The sequence below is a fragment of the Phocoena phocoena genome, chromosome 12, assembly GCF_963924675.1.
Source record: "Phocoena phocoena chromosome 12, mPhoPho1.1, whole genome shotgun sequence".
NCBI lineage: Eukaryota > Metazoa > Chordata > Mammalia > Artiodactyla > Phocoenidae > Phocoena > Phocoena phocoena.
The window spans coordinates 56245031-56267025 of NC_089230.1; the positions used below are offsets into that span (position 1 = coordinate 56245031).

The 21995-nt window shown below is 36.5% G+C and overlaps 1 protein-coding gene and 1 pseudogene across 4 annotated transcripts in view; one reads left to right on the plus strand and one right to left on the minus strand.

Moving 5' to 3' along the window:
• Positions 1–21995, minus strand: part of GRIK2 (glutamate ionotropic receptor kainate type subunit 2) — a 625962-nt gene that overhangs the window by 363010 nt on the left and 240957 nt on the right. For all 3 annotated transcript variants that reach the window (XM_065888797.1, XM_065888798.1, XM_065888799.1), the window contains exon 3: positions 20841–21098. In XM_065888797.1, the coding sequence (XP_065744869.1) occupies positions 20841–21098 (258 nt within the window). The remainder of the gene's footprint in view (positions 1–20840; positions 21099–21995) is intronic.
• LOC136132276 (guanine nucleotide-binding protein G(I)/G(S)/G(O) subunit gamma-5 pseudogene) lies at positions 8933–9380 on the plus strand (annotated as a pseudogene). The gene has a single exon (XR_010656441.1). The product of XR_010656441.1 is annotated as a guanine nucleotide-binding protein G(I)/G(S)/G(O) subunit gamma-5 pseudogene (transcript).

Below are 21995 nucleotides of genomic sequence, written 5' to 3' on the forward strand. Positions count from 1 at the left end.
AACACCTGGTGACTACTGCTCTACTCTTTCCCTGAGTTTGGCGTTTTTAGATTTCACATACAAATGAGATCATACAGTATCTGTCGTTCTCTGTCTGACTTATTTTACTTATTATAATACCCTCAAGGTCCAACCATGTTGTTGCAAATGTCAGAATTTTCTTCTTTCTCATGCCTGAATAATATTCATGGAATGTATGTGTATGTGTGTGTGTGTGTGTGTGTGTGTGTGTATATATTTACATACATATATATATGTATATATATACACACACACATACATATACATATACGTATTTTTATCCATTTATCCATAGACAAACACTTAGGTTGTTTTCATATCTTGGCTACTGTGAATAATGCTGCAATAAACATAGGAGTGCAGATATCTCTTTGAGATTCTAATTTCATTGTTTTGATTAGACACCCAGAAGTAGGATTGCTGGATCATAGAGTAGTTTTATTTTCACTTTTTTGAGGAACTGCCATAATGTTTTTTATAGGGGCTGCACCAATTTATATTTCCACCAACAGTACACAAGGGTTCTCTCTTCTCCACATCCTTACCAACACTTATTATTTATTGTCAACAGATGTGAGGTGTTATCTTACTGTGATTTTGATTTTCATTTCCCTGATGATTAGTAATGTTGAGCATATTTTCATGTAACTGTTGGGCATTTGTATGTCTTCTATTCAGGTCCTCTGACCATTCTTTAATTGAATTGTTTGTTTTTCTGCTATTGAACACCGAGTTACTTCTTAATATATAATAGGTACTCTTTCCTTTAAGAATAGATGAAAACTCAATATTAAAGATTATGCTTAAAATATTGATCTAGTTCCTTGGCTGAGTTTCCAATGACAGCTGACGGTATTTAAAAGAAAAAATTTGTATCATTTCCTTTGGTCTCACAATATGCCAATAAGAGCTCTCTGACCTTCAGCCACACTTCAGAAAAGGGAATTACAGCTTGTCATTTCTCATTGTGTAATTAATAGGGTAATTAACAAGTTAGTGTTAAGCTTTCAAGTGTTGACTTAATTTTCTTTCTTTAATGTCAACCCAATTATTTCAATTGGATAACAGCATAAAAGTTCATTGTGAAAATGAAAGGGGAGATTTTTTAAAATGATTGACAAATCAAACTCATCAGTCATGCAATTATCACTTTTTGCAAAATTCTTTTAAGTTCAATTAAAAAGTAAAACTATTTGTAAATTTGCTGAAATAGATATTATAAAACATTATATCAGTGCTAGATTATTCTAAATCATATTAATTTACACTTGACAATTTTTATTATATTTCTGTTACAATGTTCTTCCTATGTATTACAACTAATTCAAAGCTGTTTAAAATACTCTAAGGACAAAAATATTTAGCTGAATTAAAACTACTCAATGTGAAAGTTTACACAATGAATATATATTTTTAATAAGTGATACATAATTTTATCAGTATTTAATCACTACAAACCATTCCAGTTTTATTTAAAATTTTAAAATGTTTTCATCTATGAAATTACGCCTTTATTATACTGACAAATTTGATTATCAATTTTTTTCAAAATATGATAATTTGCATATTATTCAAGATTAGATGGATCAGTGGTTCTTAAAGTTAGTCAAAATTAGATATATCAGGAGAGACCTTCAATATGGTGGAAGAGTAAGACATGGAGCTCACCTTCCTCCCCACAGATACATCAGAAATACATCTACATGTGGAACAACTCCTACAGAACACCTACTGAATGCTGGCAGAAGCCCTCAGACTTCCCAAAAGGCAAGAAACTCTCCATGTACCTGGGTAGGGCAAAAGAAAAAAGAAACAACAGAGACAAAAGAATAGGGATGGGACCTGCACATCTGGGAGGGAGCTGCGAAGGAGGAAAAGTTTCCACACACTAGGAAGCCCCTTCACTGGTGGAGACAGGGGTGGCAGGGGGAAGCTTCAGAGCCACGGAGGAGACCGCAACAACAGGGGTGCAGAGGGCAAAGTGGACAGATTCCGGCACAGAAGATTGGTGCTAACCAGCACTCACCAGCCCAACAGGCTTGTCTGCTCACCTGTTAGGACGGGTGAGGGCTGGGAGCTGAGGCTCTGGCTTCGGAGTTCAGATCCCAGGAAGAGGACTGGGGTTGGCAGCATGAACAGAGCCTGAAGGGGGCTAGGGCGCCACAGATACCTGGCAGGGAGTCCAGGAAAAAGTCTGGAACTGCCTAAGAGACAAGAGACCATTGTCCTGCAGTGCGCGAGGAGCGGGGATTCAGAGCATCGCCTAAACGAGCTCCAGAGACAGGTGTGAGCCGCGGCTATCAGCGCAGACACCAGAGACGGGCATGAAACACTAAGCTTCAGGCAGCAGCCACTAAGAACCTGTGTGCAAGCACAGGTCACTTTCCACCCCTCCCCTCCCAGGAGCCTGTGCAGCCTGCTACTGCCAGGGTCCCGTGATCCAGGGACAACTTCCCTGGGAGAACACACGGCACACCTCAGGCTGCGGCAATGTCATGTTGGCCTCTGCCGCCGCAGGCTCGTCCCACATTCCATACCCCTCCCTCCCCCACCACCCCTCACCCCCGGCCTGAGACAGCCAGAGCCCCTTATTAGCTGCTACTTTAACCCCATCCGGTCTGGGAGGGAACAAACACCCTCAGGCAACCTACATGCAGAGGCAGGGCCAAATCCAAAGCTGAATCCCAGGAGCTGTGCGCAAAAGAGAAAAGGAAATTTCTTCTAGCAGCCTCAGGAGCAGCGGATTAAATCTCCACAATCAACTTGATGTATCCTGCAACTCTGGAACACCTGAATAGGCAAAAATCATCCCAAAATTGAGGTGGTGGACTTTGGAAGCAACTGTAGACTTGGGGTTTGCTTTCTGCATCTAATGTGTTTCTGGATTTATGTTTATCTTAGTTTAGTATTTAGAGTTTATTATCATTGGTATATTTGCTTATTGACTTTGTTGCTCTTTTTTTATATACATTTTTTTCCTTTTTCTCTTTTTCTGAGTATGTATGTATATGCTTCTTTGTGTGATTTTGTCTGTATGGCTTTGATTTTACCATTTGTCCTAGGTTTCTGTCTGTCTGTTTTTATTTATTTATTTATTTTAGTATAGTTTTTAGTGCTTGTTAATATTGGTGGATTTGTTTTTTGGTTTCGTTGCTCTCTTCCTTCCTTCTTTTTTTTATTACTTTTTATTTTTTTATTTTTAATATTTTTTTTCATTTTTTATTTTAATAACTTTATTTGATTTCATTTAATTTTTTTCTTTCTTTCATTCCTTTTTTCTCCCTTTTATTCTGAGCCATGTGCCTGACAGGGTATTGGTGCTCCCACTGGGTGTCAGGCCTGTGCCTCTGAGGTGGGAGAGCTGAGTTCAGGACATTGGTCTACCACAGACTTCCTGGCTCCACATAGTATTAAATGGTGAAAGCTCTCCCAGAGATCTCCATCTCAATGCTAAGACCCAGCTCCACTCAATGACCAGCAAGCTACAGTGCTGCACACCCTAAGCCAAACACCTAGAAGATAGAAACACGACCCCACCCATTAGCAGAGAGGCTGCCTAAAATCATAAAAAGGTCACAGACACCCCAAGACACACCACCAGATGCAGTCCTGCCAACCAGAAAGACAAGATCCAAACTCATCCAACAGAACACAGGCACTAGTCCCCTCCACCAGGAAGCCTACACAATGCACTGAAACAACCTTAGCCACTGGAGGCAGACATGAAAAACAAAGGGAACTACAAACAGGCAGCCTGCAAAAAAGAGACCCCAAACACAGTAAATTAAGCAAAATGAGAAGTCAGAGAAACACACAGCAGATGAAGGAGCAAGGTAAAAACCCACCAGACCAAACAAATGAAGAGGAAATAAGCAGTCTACCTGAAAAAGAATTCAGAGTAATGATCGTAAAGATGATCCAATATCTTGGAAATAGAATGCAGAAAATACAAGAAACGTTTAACAAGAACCTAGAAGAACTAAAGAGCAAACAAACAATGAAGAAAACACAATAAATGAAATTAATAATTCTCTACAAGGAATCAATAGCAGAATAACTGACACAGAAGAACGGATAAGTGACCTGGAAGATAAAATAGTGGAAATAACTACCACAGAGCAGAAAAAAGAAAAAAGAATGAAAAGAATTGAGGACAGTCTTAGAGACCTCTGGGACAACATTAAACGCACCAACATTCAAATTATTATAGGGGTCCCAGAAGAAGAAGAGAAAAAGAAAGGGACTGAGAAAATATTTGAAGATATTATAGTTGAAAACTTCCCTAATAAGGGAAAGGAAATAGTCAAGAAAGTCTAGGAAGTGCAGTGAGTCCCATACAGGATAAATCCAAGAGAAACATGCCAAGGCACATATTAACAAACTATCAAAAATTAAATACAAAGAAAAAATATTAAAAGCAGAAAGGGGAAAACAACAAATAACATACAAGGGAATCCCCATAAGGTTAACAGCTGATCGTTCAGCAGAAACTCTGCAAGCCAGAAGGGAGTGGCAGGACATATTTAAAGTGATGAAAGGGAAAAACCGACAACCAAGATTACCCTACCCAGCAAGGATCTCATTCAGATTTGATGGAGAAATTAAAACCTTAACAGACAAGAAAAAGCTAAGAGAATTCACCACCACCAAAGCAGCTTTACAAAAAATGCTAAAGGAACTTCCCTAGGCAGGAAACACAAGAGAAGTAAAAGACCTATGATAACAAACCCAATACAATCAACAAAATGATAATAGGAACATACATGTCTATAATTACCTTAAATGTAAATGGATTAAATGCTCCAAGCAAAAGACACAGACTGGATGAATGGATACAAAAACAAGACCCATATATATGCTGTCTACAAGAGACCCACTTAGGACCTAGGGACACATCTCCTGAAAATGAGGAGATGGAAAAAGATATTCCGTGCAAATGGAAATCAAAAGAAAGCTGGAGTAGCAATTCTCATATCACACAAAATAGACTTTAAAATAAAGACTATTACAAGAGACAACGAAGGACACTACATAACGATCAAGGGATAAATTCAAGAAGAAGATATAACAAGTGTAAATATTTATGCACCCAACACAGGAGCACCTCAGTACATAAGGCAAATGCTAACAGCCATAAAATGGGAAATCGACAATAACACAATCATAGTAGGGAACTTTAACACCCCACTTTCACCAATGGACAGATCATACAAAATGAAAATAAATAAGGAAACACAGCTTTAAATGATACATTAAACAAGATGGACTTAATTGATATTTATAGATATTCCATCCCAAAACAACAGAATATACTTTCTTCTCAAGTGCTTATGGAACATTCTCCAGGATAGATCGTATCTTGGGTCAAATCAAGATACAAATCAAGCCTTGGTAAATTTAAGAAAACTGAAATCGAATCAAGCATGTTTTCTGACCTCAACCTATGGGACTAGATATCAATTACAGGAAAAAAAATCTGTAAAAAATACAAACACATGGAGGCTGAACAATAAACTACTTAATAACCGAGAGGTCACTGAAGAAATCAAAGTGGAAATCAAAAAATCCCTTGAAACAAATGATAACGAAAACATGATGACCCAAAACCTATGAGATGCAGGAAAAGCAGTTCTAAGGGGGAAGTTTATAAAAATACAATCTTACCTCAAGAAACATCTCAAATAAACAACCTAACCTTACACCTAAAGCAATTAGAGAAACAAGAACCAAAAAATCCCAAAGTTAGCAGAAGGAAAGAAATCATAAAGATCAGATCAGAAATAAATGAAAAAGAAATGAAGGAAACAATAGCAAAGATCAATAAAGCTAAAAGCCGGTTCTTTGAGAAGATAAACAAAATTGATAAATTATTAGCCAGATAAATCAAGGAAAAAAGGGAGAGGACTCAAATCAATAGAATTAGAAATGAAAAAGAAGAAGTAACAACTGACACTGCAGAAATACAAAGGATCATGAGAGATTACTACAAGCAACTCTATGTCAATAAAATAGACAACCTGGAAGAAATGGACACATTCTTAGAGAAGCACAAACTTCCTAGACTGAATCAGGAAGAAATAAACAGACCAATCACAAGCACTGAAATTGTGACGGTGTTTAAAAATCTTCCAACAAATAGAAGACCAGGACCAGATGCTTTTACAGAAGAATTCTATGAAACATTTAGAGAAGAGATAACATCTATCCTTCTCAAACTCTTCCAAAATATAGTAGAGGGAGGAACACTCCCAAACTCATTCTACGAGGCCACCATCACCCTGATACCAAAACCAGACAAAGATGTCACAAAGAAAGAAAACTACAGGCCAATATCACTGATGAACATAGATGCAAAACTCCTCAACAAAATACTAGCAAACAGAATCCAACAGCACATTAAAAGGATCATACACCATGATCAAGTGGGGTTTATCCCAGGAATGCAAGGATTCTTCAATATACGCAAATCTATCAATGTGATAAATCATATTAACAAATTGAAAGAGAAAAACCATATGATCATTTAAATAGATGCAGAGAAAGCATTTGACAAAATTCAACACCCATTTATGATAAAAACCCTGCAGAAAGTAGGCATAGAGGGAACTTTCCTCAACATAATAAAGCCCATATATGACAAGCCCACAGCCAACATCATCCTCAATGGTGAAAAATTGAAAGCATTTCCACTAAGATCAGGAAGAAGACAAGGTTACCCACTCTCACCACTCTTATTCAACATAGTTTTGGAAGTTTTAGCCACAGCAATCAGAGAAGAAAAGGAAATGAAAGGAATCCAAATCGGAAAGGAAGAAATAAAGCTGTCACTGTTTGCAGATGACATGACACTATACATAGAAAATCCTAAAGCTTCTACCAGAAAACTACTAGAGCTAATCAATGAATTTGGTAAAGTAGCAGGATACAAAACTAATGCACAGAAATCTCTTGCATTCCTATACACTAATGATGAAAAATATGAATGAGAAATTAAGGAAACACTCCCATTTAGCACTGCAACAAAAAGAATAAAATACCTAGGAATAAACCTACCTAAGGAGGGAAAAGACCTGTATGCAGAAAACTATAAGACACTGATGAAAGAAATTAAAGGAGATACAAACAGATGGAGAGATATACCATGTTCTTGGATTGGAAGAAGCAACATTGTGAAAGTAATGATACGACCCAAAGCTATCTACAGATTCAATGCAATCCCTATCAAACTACCAATGGCATTTTTCACAGAACTAAAACAAAAAAATTCACAATTTGTATGGAAACACAAAGACCCTGAATAGCCAAAGCAATCTTGAGAAAGAAAAATGGAGCTGGAGGAATCAGGCTCCCAGACTTCAGACTATACTGCAAAGCTACAGTAATCAAGACAGTATGGTACTGGCACACAAACAGAAATATAGATCAATGGAACAGGATAGAAAGCCCAGAGATAAAACCACACACATATTGTCACCTTATTTTTGATAAAGGGGGCAAGAATACAATGGAGAAAAGACTGCCTCTTCAATAAGTGGTGCTGGGATAACCGGACAGCTACATGTAAAAGAATGAAAGTAGAGCACTCCCTAACACCATACACAAAAATAAACTCAAAATGGATTAAAGACCTAAATGTAAGGCCAGACACTATAAAACTCTTAGAGGAAAACATAGGCAGAACACTCTATGACCTAAATCACAGCAAGATCCTTTTTGACCCACCTCCTAGAGAAAGGGAAATAAAAACAAATGGGACCTAATGAAACTTCAAAGCTTTTGCACAGCAAAGGAAACCATAAACAAGATGAAAAGACAGCCTCAGAATGGGAGAAAATATTTGCAAATGAAGCAACTGACAAAGGATTAATCTCCAAAATTTACAAGCATCTCATGCAGTTCAATATCATAAAAACAAACAACCCAATCCAAAAATGGGCAGAAAATCTAAATAGACATTTCTTCAAAGACGATATATAGATTGCCAACAAACACATGAAAGGATGCTCAACGTCACTAATCATTAGAGAAATGCAAATCCAAACTATAATGAGGTATCATCTCACAATAGTGAGAATGGTCATCATCAAAAAATCTACAAACAATAAATGCTGGAGAGAGTGTGGAGAAACGTGAACCCTCTTGCACTGTTGGTGGGAATGTAAATTGATACAGCCACTATAGAGAACTGTATGTAGGTTCCTTAAAAAACTAAAAATAGAACTACCATATGACCCAGCAAACCCACTACTGGGCATATAACCTGAGAAAACCATAATTCAAAAAGACAGGTGAACCACAATGTTCATCACAGCTCTATTTACAAGAGCCAGGACATGGAAGCAACCTAAGTGTCCATCGACAGAGGAATGGATAAAGAATATGTGACACATATATACAGGGGAATATTACTCAGCCATAAAAAGAAAAAAATTGAGTTACTTGTCATGAGGTGAATGGACCTAGTGTCTGTCATACAGAGTGAAGTCAGTCAGAAAGAGAAAAACAAATACTGTATGCTAACACATATATATGGAATCTTTAAAAAAAAAAATGGTTCTGACGAACCTAGGGGCAGGACAGGAATAAAGACGTATAGATAGAAAATGGACTTGAGGACACGGGGAGGTGGAAGGGTAAGCTGCGATGAAGTGAGAGAGGCATGGACATATATACACTACGAAATGTGAAATAGATACCTAGTGGGAAGCAGCCACATAGCACAGGGAGGTCAGCTCGGTGCTTTGTGACCACCTAGAGGGGTTGGGTTAGGGAGGGTGGGAGGGAGACACAAGAGAGAGGAGATATGCAGATATATGTATATGTATAGCTGATTCACTCTGTTATAAAGCAGAAACTATCACACCATTGTAAAGCAATTATACTCCAACAAAGATGTTAAAAAAAGCGCTCTCGCGTGCGCCATGTCTGGTTCCTCCAGCCTCGCCGCTATGAAGAAAGTGGTTCAACAACTCCGGCTGGAGGCTGGGCTCAACCGCGTGAAGGTTTCCCAGGCAGCTGCAGAGTTGAAACAATTCTGTCTGCAGAATGCTCAACATGACCCTCTGCCGACTGGAGTATCTTCAAGTACAAATCCCTTCAGACCTCAGAAAGTCTGTTCCTTTTTGTAGTAAAATGAATCTTTGCAAGGTTTTTAAACCACCTTTCATAAACCGGTGAATATACAAAGGAAAGCTAAATCTGAAGCGTGTACAAAAGCCTGTCTCTATAACACGTGCCATACTATACAAACTTCTACTTTTGTCAGTCTACCTCTCTGAATATTCATGAATTTCTGTTTCACAAGGGTAATTATTTTATATACACTGGTGGCAGCATACAATAAAATACTTAGTATAAAAAATAAAAAAGATGTTAAAAAAAATTTAATGTATCAATGTTTCTCAAAGTGTTGTCACTAGACCAGCAGCATCATGATCCCTTGCTGACTTATTAGAAAAAAACTCTCAGGCCACATCCCACAGGTACTAAATCAGACACTGGGAGTAAAGCCAGCAGGCAATGTTTTAACACGTTTACCTAATGATTTTAATGCACACTAAAGTTTGAGAACTACTAGACTAGGTTATGCTTTTATAGGAATAATCATCTCCCAAATCATAGCAATTTAACAGAACAAGATTTTATGTCGCATAAAAGCAAAGTCTGCTGTAGATCTAAGTAATTTCTCAAGGCAGCTCTCTTTGATATTTTGGGTCAGCATTTTGGGATACTTCAAACTTATAAGCACAATTGGTATGGCAAGGAATGAGTAAGCTGGAGAATTATGTGACGGGCAATTAAATGCTTCCATCCAGAAACGAGCAACACTACTGCTCACATTTCACCAACTAAAGCAGTCCACGTGGTCACACCAAAATTCAAGGGTTAAGGACCGGGCTTCCCTGGTGGCGCAGTGGTTGCAAGTCCGACTGCCGATGCAGGGGACACGGGTTCGTGCCCCGGTCCGGGAGGATCCCACATGCTGCGGAGCGGCTGGGCCCGTGAGCCATGGCCGCTGAGCCTGCGCGTCCGGAGCCTGTGCTCCGCAACGGGAGAGGCCACAACAGTGAGAGGTCCATGTACCGCAAAAAAAAAAAAAAAAAAAAATTAAGGACCTTCAGTCTCCTGAGGTCTAGAAGTAGAGATAACCACATACTGGTAAACATTAGTAATGCATATCACAATTAGCTATGTTTCCTTTTCCAACTGCAAGTCCCTGAGTATAAACACAGAGTTACTGAGTAATAGGAGCTGGCCTAGAAATCTCTAGTTTTAACAGTAGCCCAGGAAATCCCATTATCTGATATCAATTAAATTTAAGAACCAGTGCTTTGGATTTTAATTTTAATATCTGTTACATAATTAACTTTGTTTTATCAAATGGAAGATGATTGAATTTATAGAAATGCAAATATTTATAACAAGTAAAATAATGTCTTTGGTTATTATAAGAAGGCAAGGAGAGGTGTCTATTAGGCTTTGTATCGTCATTAGCTTCTACTAGCCAAGGATAGATTTAATACATGTTTAATGTATTTATGCAAAAATATTCATTTCTTGAGCTTCTTTTTGAATCACTGAAATATGAAGAGTAGACACTGTACCACCTCCAAATTGGAATAATTCTGAAATAATGATGTACAATTAGCCTGTCTAGAATTTGGGTGTTAACTCTTTCTTGCTTTCTCTAAATGTTTGCGTCTAGAGGACTCTGCCCCCAATTATAGTTTACATACCTTATATTAAAGCAAGATAAACCATTTATACAATGTTCAGTAGGAAGCAGAAAACTGTTTTAGAAGGCAGTCATGTTCACCTGATGTATAATGAGTATCTAACCTAGGTTTTAATCCATTCAGGATCTCAATTTTTAAAAAAGTGTTTCTGATACTGAACCAATTTATTTTTAATCAAGTATCCAATAAATGATCTATTACATCTTGCAGAAATGAATATATGTTAGATTTATTTCTTTTCTTCTTTCCCTGAAGTCTTGTCTCAGTTAAAAATGAATCCTATCACTATTTTATGGGTGAATGCTATGGACCATAATCACTACTAAGTAATTCATATAAAAATGAGTCTCTATGTGGAAAAGTCTCTACACTGAGTTATTTTTAAAGAAATTACATTACTATTGCAAAGAAGTAATGGAACATATACATATATAACCATATATGTACATATATACATAAACACATATAAAAAATGACAGATGTCACAAAAATCTCCTTCAATTTTCAGTTTCTTAAAAAATCCTTCTCCAAACTAAAACAAACAAAAAAAACTGCCTTACTTAGAATTCTTTATCTCTTCCTCCCTTGGTTATTTTTTACCTTCTTGCTTTTTATCTGAAATACTCTTCCTTCAGAACTCCCACGACATATTTCCTCAGCTCATTCAAGTCCTAGCTCAAATTTCGCCTTCTAAATAAGGTCTCTCCTAATAACAATCCAACTTAATATTGCAGTACTCCCTCCTTGTACTCCTTATATGCCTCCCTTGCTTTATTTCTCTCCGTAACACTTATCACATTTGATGCTATATATATACATATTTATTTTGTTATTGTTTATCACTCTACACTAGAATGCAAACTCCACAAGGCAAAGAATTTTTGTCTGTTTTGTTCACTCTTGTACTTCCAGTACCTAGAACAGCGATGACACATAGTAAATGTTTGATAATTACTTGTGAACTAAATAAAGAAATAAGTTATTAAAAAAACAATGGAAGAAGCAAATAAATGGAGGAATTAATTATAAAATATTTAGAGCTCTTAGGTTCAGGAAATCATCACCTCTGCTAAATGGGTCATGTGAGCATGCTGAAAATTGTACTACAAAATTGATGATGAACTATTTTATCAACGAAACTCTTGCATCATACAAAGAATAGAAATACCAACTCATACAGGTAGAAGTCAGGGAAGGTTACTTCACAAGTTTACTTTGTAAGAATATTTTAAGGTACATCTGAAGGTGGTGAACAGATCACCAAATGAGAAGGGCATAACAAGCTGAGAGAACAAATTGTGTACAGCAAAGAAACTTGAGATAGCAGAGCATGATTTGTAATGGAGAACTACAATTATTCAAGGAAAGCTGTAGCATAAATACTGAGAGAGGAAATACCAGGGAAATAAAATCAAAGGGGCACGAGAGTGCCAATGATGAAGGCTGCATGTGTCATGCTGAAGAACTAGAACTCATTCTTCCAAGAACTGAGGAACCTCCAAACAGCTTTAAGCCTGGGCATGACATCACCACATTGTCATTTCTAAAAACACCATTTTGTCTGCATCAGAGACATGAACTTAAATAGGGTAGAGGGCAGAACACAGTCTAGGTGGTTTACGATAAAGATGTTAACTAAAACAGATGGTAGGGATGGAGGACAGAAGTAAATTTGAGAAATGTGAGATAAAAATGAGAAGTATTAAGCAATCAGTTGGAAATGAGGGAAGAGAGAAAGACAAGAATCTAGAATGACCACTAGGAATCTGGCTGGGCAACTGGATAAAGAGGGAAAGTTAGGAGAAAAAGCAAGTTTTGGAATAAAGGTGATGAGTTTGGCTTTTGTTATGCTGGGTGAGGTGTGCCTGTGGGACATCCAAATAAAGATGATCAATGGGTGGCTGAATCTCTGAGTCTGTCACTTGCTAGAAGCAACTGAAGATGTCCAGCAGTGAGTCTACAACATACAGGCAGAGAAAGGCATGAGTCAGATGGAAGGTTTTAGGGAGAGTGAGGTAAACAGGTAGAAAACAAGAAGCCTGGGAATAAAACCTAAACAGCATCAGCTTTTAAGGAACAGAGAAAGAAAAAAGAGTTTAAGAATATGAGAAGGGGAAAAAACGGCTGAAAAGGACACAACAAGGAGAGAATGATGGCACAGAGGCCAAACAAGGAGAGTTTTAGTCTTTCACTGAAGAAGGGAGTAGTCAAAATTGTCAAGAGCATCAGAGAGATAATTTAAGTACTATCGTTCCCCTACACTGCATAGAGGAGACAGAGAAGACCAGGAAAAGGCTAAGGGAAAAGTAGTTACCAGAATGCTCACGCCAATATGTTCCAGATTTAAATATAGAAAACTGGCAGTGTTTGGTCATCACCAGGGAATTATTCTCACTTCATGATTTTTTTCTTTCCCAACAAAGGCAAATACTACTGATCATTGAAGTCTGGTACAAGTCCTGCTTCTTCTATTTCTTTACATATGTATTTATTTCACTATCTGCAGAAATATGAATTGTATGATTGTTGTGGATTAAAAATTTTATTTTTGTCTTTTAGGGTTGGCAATATTTTAAAGATTTTAAAACTTAGAGAAATAATTAGTTCTATGAATATGTTTAAAAATACTGTCGAGTAATCAAAATTTAAGTAATAATATTACAAATAATTTTGAGGCTTGCTTGAATGGAAATAAAGAACCTATGTCCATGCAAAACCAACATGGTGGAAACACTAATACACCAAGCTATGTAATCAAATATATCCTAATAATTAGGTTTAACTCATAATTGCTAATTGTATTTCCACTTGGAATTAGAGAACTTGAAGCTATTTCCACTTGGGATTAGAGAACTTGAAGCTTTGCACTTAGAACATATAACATACAACCATCTTAGATCCAAATCACCCCACTCCTTTAAATAAAATTAAAATTATTTGGTTATATGTTTTATAACACAAAAGTTGTTATATTATTCAAAAGTTAGTATCTTCTAGAAATATATTTTTTCACATCAACTTCTATTGAATTATTTGATTTATCCTATTTAAATATAGGTGCAAAATAAAATAAAATAATTTTTTACTCTTACTAACTCCAAAAGCACACACAGATGTATCTAGAACATAGTCTATAAATAGAATTCATTCAAGTTAATAAAGTTAGTAAAGAAATCATTTCTGCTTTTGCTTAGGATAAAGGCCCTGGCCTTTTTTTCTTTTTCGTACCATGGAAATTAATCAAAGCTAAGTTTGTTAAATATTAATATCTAAAAGAAAATACTGATTTTCCTTCATTAATTAAAAAAAATTTACATTCTCTCCCCTAAATTCTTATCATGTCTATATTCATCTCCACGACTGCCTACTCACTAGCATAACTCTGAATTTTCTTGACCTACCATGACCTAGTTTTTTGTCAATTGTCTTCATTTCCTCATATCACAAAGGAGTCCAAATGGAGAGCAGAGAAAAATGCCACTGGGAGCATTATATGTCCATACTAAATTCCTACTTTTCAAGATGGATTTCCACCTCCAACACCACTGGATGATTCTGAGGTGCTTCAAGATTAATGTGTTAAGAACCAGATTTATTATACCCTTTCCCACAGTTCTTTTTCTTGTTTTCCTTTTTAGTAAATGTGTCATTGATGAGTAACCCAGACCAGAAACATAGAGGTCATCCTTACTGTCTCTGTCTCCATCACTTCTCCACTTATTTACTTACTAAGTCCTACAATTTGTATCTCCTAAATCTTCCTAGAATTTTCTGCTTCAAAATCATTCTATCAAAACCTCTTTAATTGAGACTATTATCTTGTTTTCAACTTGACTAATTCAGAAATTCTCTTGCTTCTGGTCTTGTCCTATTCCTTACCGTATCTCAATAGCCTCAATGCATTCTCCACACTGGTGTCAGAGAACCTTTACCAAAATCGTTCTGATGGCATCATTCCTGTTCTTAAAGTAAAATAATGACAACAAAATGAACCAAATCAAAACACAATAACTACCATTATATCACGGTATTTAACAAAGTGGTTTCTGCAGTTTACTGCCTTGGGTCAAAACCCAGACCTTCCATTTACTTGCTATGAAAGCTTGGGCAAATTATCTCAACTCTCTGCATCTAAATAGTCTCATATTTTAAAAAGTGGGACCAATAACGATTCCTTTTTCTTAGAGTATAGTAAGGAATAAATGGCACATAGCACATGCCATTTCTATTATTGAGAGTTTTAAGCTCCTACTATGTGGGCACCATGAGGCACTCTGCATATCTCACTCATCATGACAACAATCCCCTGATGTATATACATTATCTTCAGTTTACAAATGTGTCAACTCAAGTTTTTAAAGTCAAACAACTTGCTGAAAATTACACAACAGAGCCAGGATTTCAACCCATAGTCCAGTCAGTGGATATCCCTCTCTCTATATTCTTTTCTGATTTCCTAGGAAAGGAACTGAATGGGTGTATGTCCATCCCTGAGGCACTCAACGGTGGTCTGGAAAGCAGGTTCACATCATGCAAACATGACTGGTACTGCTGTAACATGCAGATTCCAGGGCAAAGGAGCTAGTAAAAAGCTCTTTTTTATTTCTCCTCCGTTGGCCTTTTATACATTCTCCTTCATCCTTCCTCAGTTTCCTTGTTTCTGATGATCAGTCGTAATGAAGTGCCTGTCGTTGCCTGACAAACCAGCTCTCAGGCATCCTCACATTTACATGTGTTACACCCTTATGCCCCTTCTCTAGTTGAAGCATTTCTACTTGTCCTTTATGATAACTTAATGATAATGGCATCCTCTCCAAATCTCTCCTCTGCCTTTACCAGGCAGCTTTAAAACCTTCCCTCCCCTAAATTCTTTTCATGTCTCTATTCATCTCCTAAGCTGCCATAATATATTTTTCTTGTCTCTCTCTGCACTTGATACACTATAATAGTATCCTTCTCACATGTTCTATCTCCCCCTCACTCAACTTTGAGCACATGGAGACAAAGTTTTACCTATAATACTGTCCCTTGTGCTGAACATAGCACCTGGTATACAGAAGATGTTTGATAATGATTGTTCAAATAAGTAAATATATTTTAATTGCTCTTAACATATAAGCACAATTCACTCCAGATATCTTATAAAATTTTTGAAATGATTATTGTTGAATCTATTTACTCAATGGCGAGTACTAAAGAGCTACCTAACCTAAAATGACCTCTGACAGATTACTTAATCCATTGGAGCTTCTTCATCTAAACACTGGATATAATAATACCTTTTTATGCATTCATTCCTTCAATATTTATTTAGGTATTTCCATGAGCCAGGTAATACCTAGGTGCCAATGATAGAATAGTGGGCAGCCTTACAGTCCATCCTATTCAGATGTGTATTTGATTGAGTGGAAAAGTCAGCCAAGAAAAGTCATTCATAGTGTGATGAATGTTCTCCTAGGGGATGGTCATGGGAGTACTGCAGTGCTATGGGGATATGTTGAGGGAGACCTATTCCAGGCTTGGGAGCTGGGGGTCAGGACAGTCTTTCTTTGTGACATCTAAGCCAGATGGTACGAATGTGTGTGTGTGTGCAAATACACACGTGCATGTGTGTGGGTGCTTAGTGGGGAGGAGGAGTTGGGGCCAGAATGAGAGAAACAGGTGGACTGGACAGTATTTTCGGAACCTGAAAGAAATTTAATGGCTCAATTTGAAAGACATAAGTGAGGGATTTAGACTCAAATATCATTGGAGAGGTACAGGGACTAGATGAAGTCAGGTCTTGTAAGCCTTCCAAAAAAGTTTTAACTTTATCCTTGGAGCAAGAGAAACTATTAATAGGACAATGGGTCAGAATTGCATTTTTAAAAATTACTTTAACTGCAGTGCGGAGACTGGATTAGTAGAGAGACTCTTAGTAATAATCCAGGTGAAAGATTTTGACTTAAGAATTAGTTAGAAAGCATGAAAGAAATGAACAGATTTGAGAGTTCATAGAGATGTAGAATTAACAACCATTAGAGCTTGATTGTGGGACTGAAGAAAGATAGGAATCAAGGAAGATGTTCAAGTTTCTGCCTTGGACTGCTGGTGGGCAGAAAAGCCAGTTACTGGAGGAAGCAAGGATAGTGAAGTGTTAACCTGTTTCCCTAGAATTGTTTTGTTTCTATATAATTGTTTTGAAGATTAAGTGTAATAGTTTATATGATAGCAACTACCTCGATGCCTAGTGCACCATAGCTGCTTTCTGTAATCATTTCAATTTCCTTCTTCTCTTTTCCAAAGTTGTACCAGTAATTTAGTAGCAAAACTGGGCCTAGACTCCCAGGCTTTTGTTTACCAGTCCAGAGTTCTTTGTTAATGGACTGCTGATCTATAAACAAAGATGAAACATAGGAATTTTAAAGCAAATATTCACAACTTATCCTGGAATTGCTTACAAGCTGACAGCTATCCAACTTATTTTTAGTTTATGTTTAAAATGAATCATATGTTCCAAAATGACTGACAGAAACACAGTTTTGTTTCTGAAGCCAATTCTTTTCCATCATTTTGGACATCATTCAGAGGTATAACAGACTTTCAGGGTGTTTAAAAGCATTCATCCATGACAACAACAAATGCTAATTATCATAAAAAATAAACAGCTCCTGTTAACATCGTTCTAAGAATTTCTCCTACTCCAGCACTATACTTCATCTACCATCCCATCTGTTTTGGGGGTGGGAACGAAGACTGGATGAAAGTATAATTATCATGTATCAAACTGGACTACACAACAAAATAGAAATGAATATAAATGGGAGGAATAGCATACATAATAAATCTGGAAAGGAAAAAAGAAACATATATAAAATGCATACTGCATCATGCAGTAAACAGCAGATACACAAATTCATAATGAAGTTATTAATGTTTATCTCATTGGGTATGAGGTGGATTTCTCTCCCATTTCAGTTCACAGTCCTAGCTGTCATCAGATTTTCTCCCACATGATCAAATAGTCATCTTGTTCACTTGGGAAGTTTACAAATTCTCTCTGTTAAGTTCTGTTATTAAAATTCCACCTTGAGGGCTTCCCTGGTGGCACAGTGGTTGAGAGTCCACCTGCTGATGCCGGGGACGCGGGTTCGTGCCCCGGTCCGGGAAGACCCCACATGCCGTGGAGTGGCTGGGCCTGTGGGCCATGGCCGCTGAGCCTGCGCGTCCGGAGCCTGTGCTCTGCAACGGGAGAGGCCACAACAGTGAGAGGCCTGCGTACCGCAAAAAAAAAAAAAAAAAAAAATTCCACCTTGAGACTTTTAAACATATCCAAAAATACAAAAAAAAAAAAAAGTCTACTTCTATATATTTATGAATTCATTTCAAAGACAATCTTCTATCTATCTTAGAGTCGGTTCTATCCCCTAAAAAATCAAGAATAGCAAAGTTCTAAAAGTGTGTTAAATTAAAAGTAAATTAAAAGGCCAGTTACAAATGCAATTATTTCATTACAAATAATATTGAACAACCACATATCCCTAAATAGAAACTAGAAGCTCAAGAGGGGCCTGGAGTTTGTTTCTTTTACTGGCATATACTTACACCTGGTACTGTCCCTGGAATGTAGCAGGGGCTTAATCAATGTTTGTTGAAGTAAATATTGCATAAAATGGAGCATTAACATGCTTTTTTCCCCTCAGAGGATTTTTAAGGCATACTTACTCTATGAATAATTCTGTAATGACTCTAGGTTAGCATTCATATTTAAATAATCAAAGACTTTTAGAATATCCAAGTATTGATGTCACCTTCAAGTGATAGTAGTGGTGAAGTTTCTTTTAAATATTAGCTTAAACTATTTTTTTTTTTTTTTTTGTGGTACGCGGGCCTCTCATCGCCGCGGCCTCTCCCGTTGCGGAGCACAGGCTCCGGACGCGCAGGCTCAGCGGCCATGGCCCACGGGCCCAGCCGCTCCGCGGCATGTGAGATCTTCCTGGACCGGGGCACGAACCCACGTCCCCTGCATCGGCAGGTGGACTCCCAACCACTGCGCCACCAGGGAAGCCCTAGCTTAAACTATTTTAATAAATGTAATCTTAGGTCAAGTCTCTGTTAAAAGTATATACATCTAATTAACTATTTCTCTATTTAAATTTGTCTCAATGATATAAATATTTAGAATATTATTCAAAGCAAAAGATCAACTACATATGAAACATTACTTCACCAAACTATGATGTGACCTTGATCACAAATCCCATTATCTCTTTATTCAGTCACTCAAGAACAACATATGTGAAGTAAAAATGTCAAATACATATACATACAAACAGAATGAGGAAATGTGGTGTATCATAAACATTTTGAACATTTGCCAAATTTCTTTCTACTATGAGGAGTTTTAAGATAATAAGAAATAAATATATATCACATGTATAACATACATATATATGTATAACATATATGTGTGTATATATACCATGTTTATGTGCATATACATATGAGGATATGTGATATTTAGTCAGAATTCACCTGAATTATATCAGAAGAGAAAGGAGAAGTAAATAAACTATGGATTCATGCATGTGTATTCATATTTGTATATTTCTATATATGACCATCCATAAACATAAGTGGACCATTTTGTAACTTAGCATACCCTGGAGTATCACATTACACACCCTCAGAGAAACCATTCACACAGAACCTGCCATTCATAATTTGACATATAGAACTTTACCAATGATAAAGTAATGATTTGGAATATAACAATGCAATAAATTTAACAGGCCTAATTTAAGCTTAAAAACACATCAAAGGTACTTAGGTTATTTTTAAGGGCTTTCATTGTTGTATTTCTAAAGTTAAAATTTTTAACAAACATTTCACTTTTTTAAATCAAAAATGCAAAATTACACTATTAATGTGTATTTAGACTTACTCTTTCTTATCCTAAGTTTTAAAATTTTTCAAATTATTTACATTATTTTTCCAACCCTGTAACTCCCTGTTCTCTGTTCTCTTGGGAGAGTTCCTATCTGTCAATTTGCAAATGGTCAATTTTATTGGCAAAGGGACTAATTTCTGCATGTAGTTCTAAATACTACATTTATAAACAAAGTGAGCTCCTGGTGTATTTGGGGAGAATTTAAATTCAAATGAATTTCAATTTTAATGTAAACATAAAGGTATAGTGAAATGTTCTAGAATAAAATATTTTAAAATTCTAACAAAGAGCACTATTTAGACTAGTGATAAACATCTTAATGTGAAATTCCTTATCACTAAGTAATAATCAAAATAGTATGCAGTTCCTTTACCAATATAACTTCCAAGGAAATTAATACTTTATTTTTACTGTTTACGTTCTTATATTTCTGAGACTTGTTTTTATCTGATACCTCAAAATAACCATTCATATATAAAAATAATAACATACATTAAAACAAGAAAGCACAGACCACCTCTAGCCAGCAAATATTCATTTAAAGACACGGAAATAAATACAACTTAGTAAATACTATTTTCCAAGTCCCTAAGCTATATCTACATATGAACAGTTCCAAAAACTCAGAGTATTTCAAAAGGTACTTTAACGTGCTATCCAGATATAAAGGTTATTACTTTTCACACATTCTTTGCACATAAACAGCTATAGAAAATGTTAAGGCCAAAGTCTGAATTTCTTTTTTTTTTTTCCTGGATTTCTTGATAAGTTTCAGTGACAGCAAGTTATGAGGCTTTACTCTGGGAAACTACCCTGAAATTAGTAGAAAAATTCTTTGAATGAATATTTCAATATTATATTTCACACTATCTCTATTCTTCATCCAATACTATGGTTCACAGTAACATCCTTCCTAGAACAAAAGTGCTTATTTTACAAATATAGGAAAAAAAGTGTATGATTTTTTCATTGTTTGGACGTATGAAATTAGTGTTAATGTTTCATTTCAAATGTTTTCCTTCCCTTAATTAAAAAAAAACACAAGAAAAGAACAAAAACAAACAAACAAAAAGAATACAGTAAGAATCTCAAATAAGTTTCAGAAAATTACCTATGTTTAAAGCATAGCCGCAAAGGCTACTGATTTTTCTTACCAGTGCTGTCATCATAGACAACTGTGACAGTTTTCCACTTGAAGAACTGCACCAAGTCCAAAATGGCACGGCTGAGTGAAGAGAAGTCTGGGTAGAGACTGACATAGAAGGAATCTTTGTTGTCTGACACCTGGTGCTTCCAGCGGGTCTGGATGTGGGGAACCCCCAGAGCATTGCAGATCGACTGCACTGCATTTGCTGAAGAGCTGTGTGAAGGCCCGAAGATGGCAGCCACCCCAAGAGACAGCTGATCACAGGCTGAAGAGGAGATAGAAGTCTGTCAATAATGAGAGGAGAGATGCCACTGTGCCAATATTACCACATTATTATTGTTAACCCAAAGGCATCATCTTGAAGGAAGATTTGTCTTTAATATAACATCTGCATCTAGCTGATTTTACATTTTGTCTAACTCCAAACATTTTCAGTTTGTTACAAGGGAAACTCACCTAGACACCTACAGCTCAATGTTCAAATAATTCTACAAATAATGTCAAGGGAGGAGAGGAGGAAGGAGAAAGAGGGGGAATATTCTAGAATTTAAGGGGAAAGTGCTCATTTTGGAAGAATACTTCATATCGGGGAATAGTGTTCTTTCCCAAATTCACTGGTCATTCTCTACAATTTCAAATTCTTAATCAGAAGCCATTTATCTTCCACTGCCCATCCAAAAAGCTATGGCTACACATAGCTAAGTATCTGCAAATATCTGATGTTATAGGTCAAGCGGTGCATACAAACACCCATACAAAACCTGACATGAGTCATACAGGGTGATTTCATAGGGATTAATCTCATTGAGTAGGAAGAACATCAAAGTATGTAATTAAATAGATAAGTATTTAATCATCTTTATTTATTTGGCTTTTGGATACTATAAGTCTTCTATATTGTACTGAAATACTTTTTTTAAGTTTATATTGGGTTGGCCAAAAAGTTCGTTTGGGTTTTTCTTTAACATTGTATGGAAAAACCCCGAACGAACTTTTTGACCAGTCCAATATTTACTTGTAGAAAAGTTTACTCACATCAACAATAATTACAGTAATTAAGAGAGACATAATTAAATCAGAAGGTATTCAGATGGGAATAGAAATACTGTGACAGGACTTGAAATTCTATAAGGTACACTAAAGCAACTGGTAAGTTCGGGTC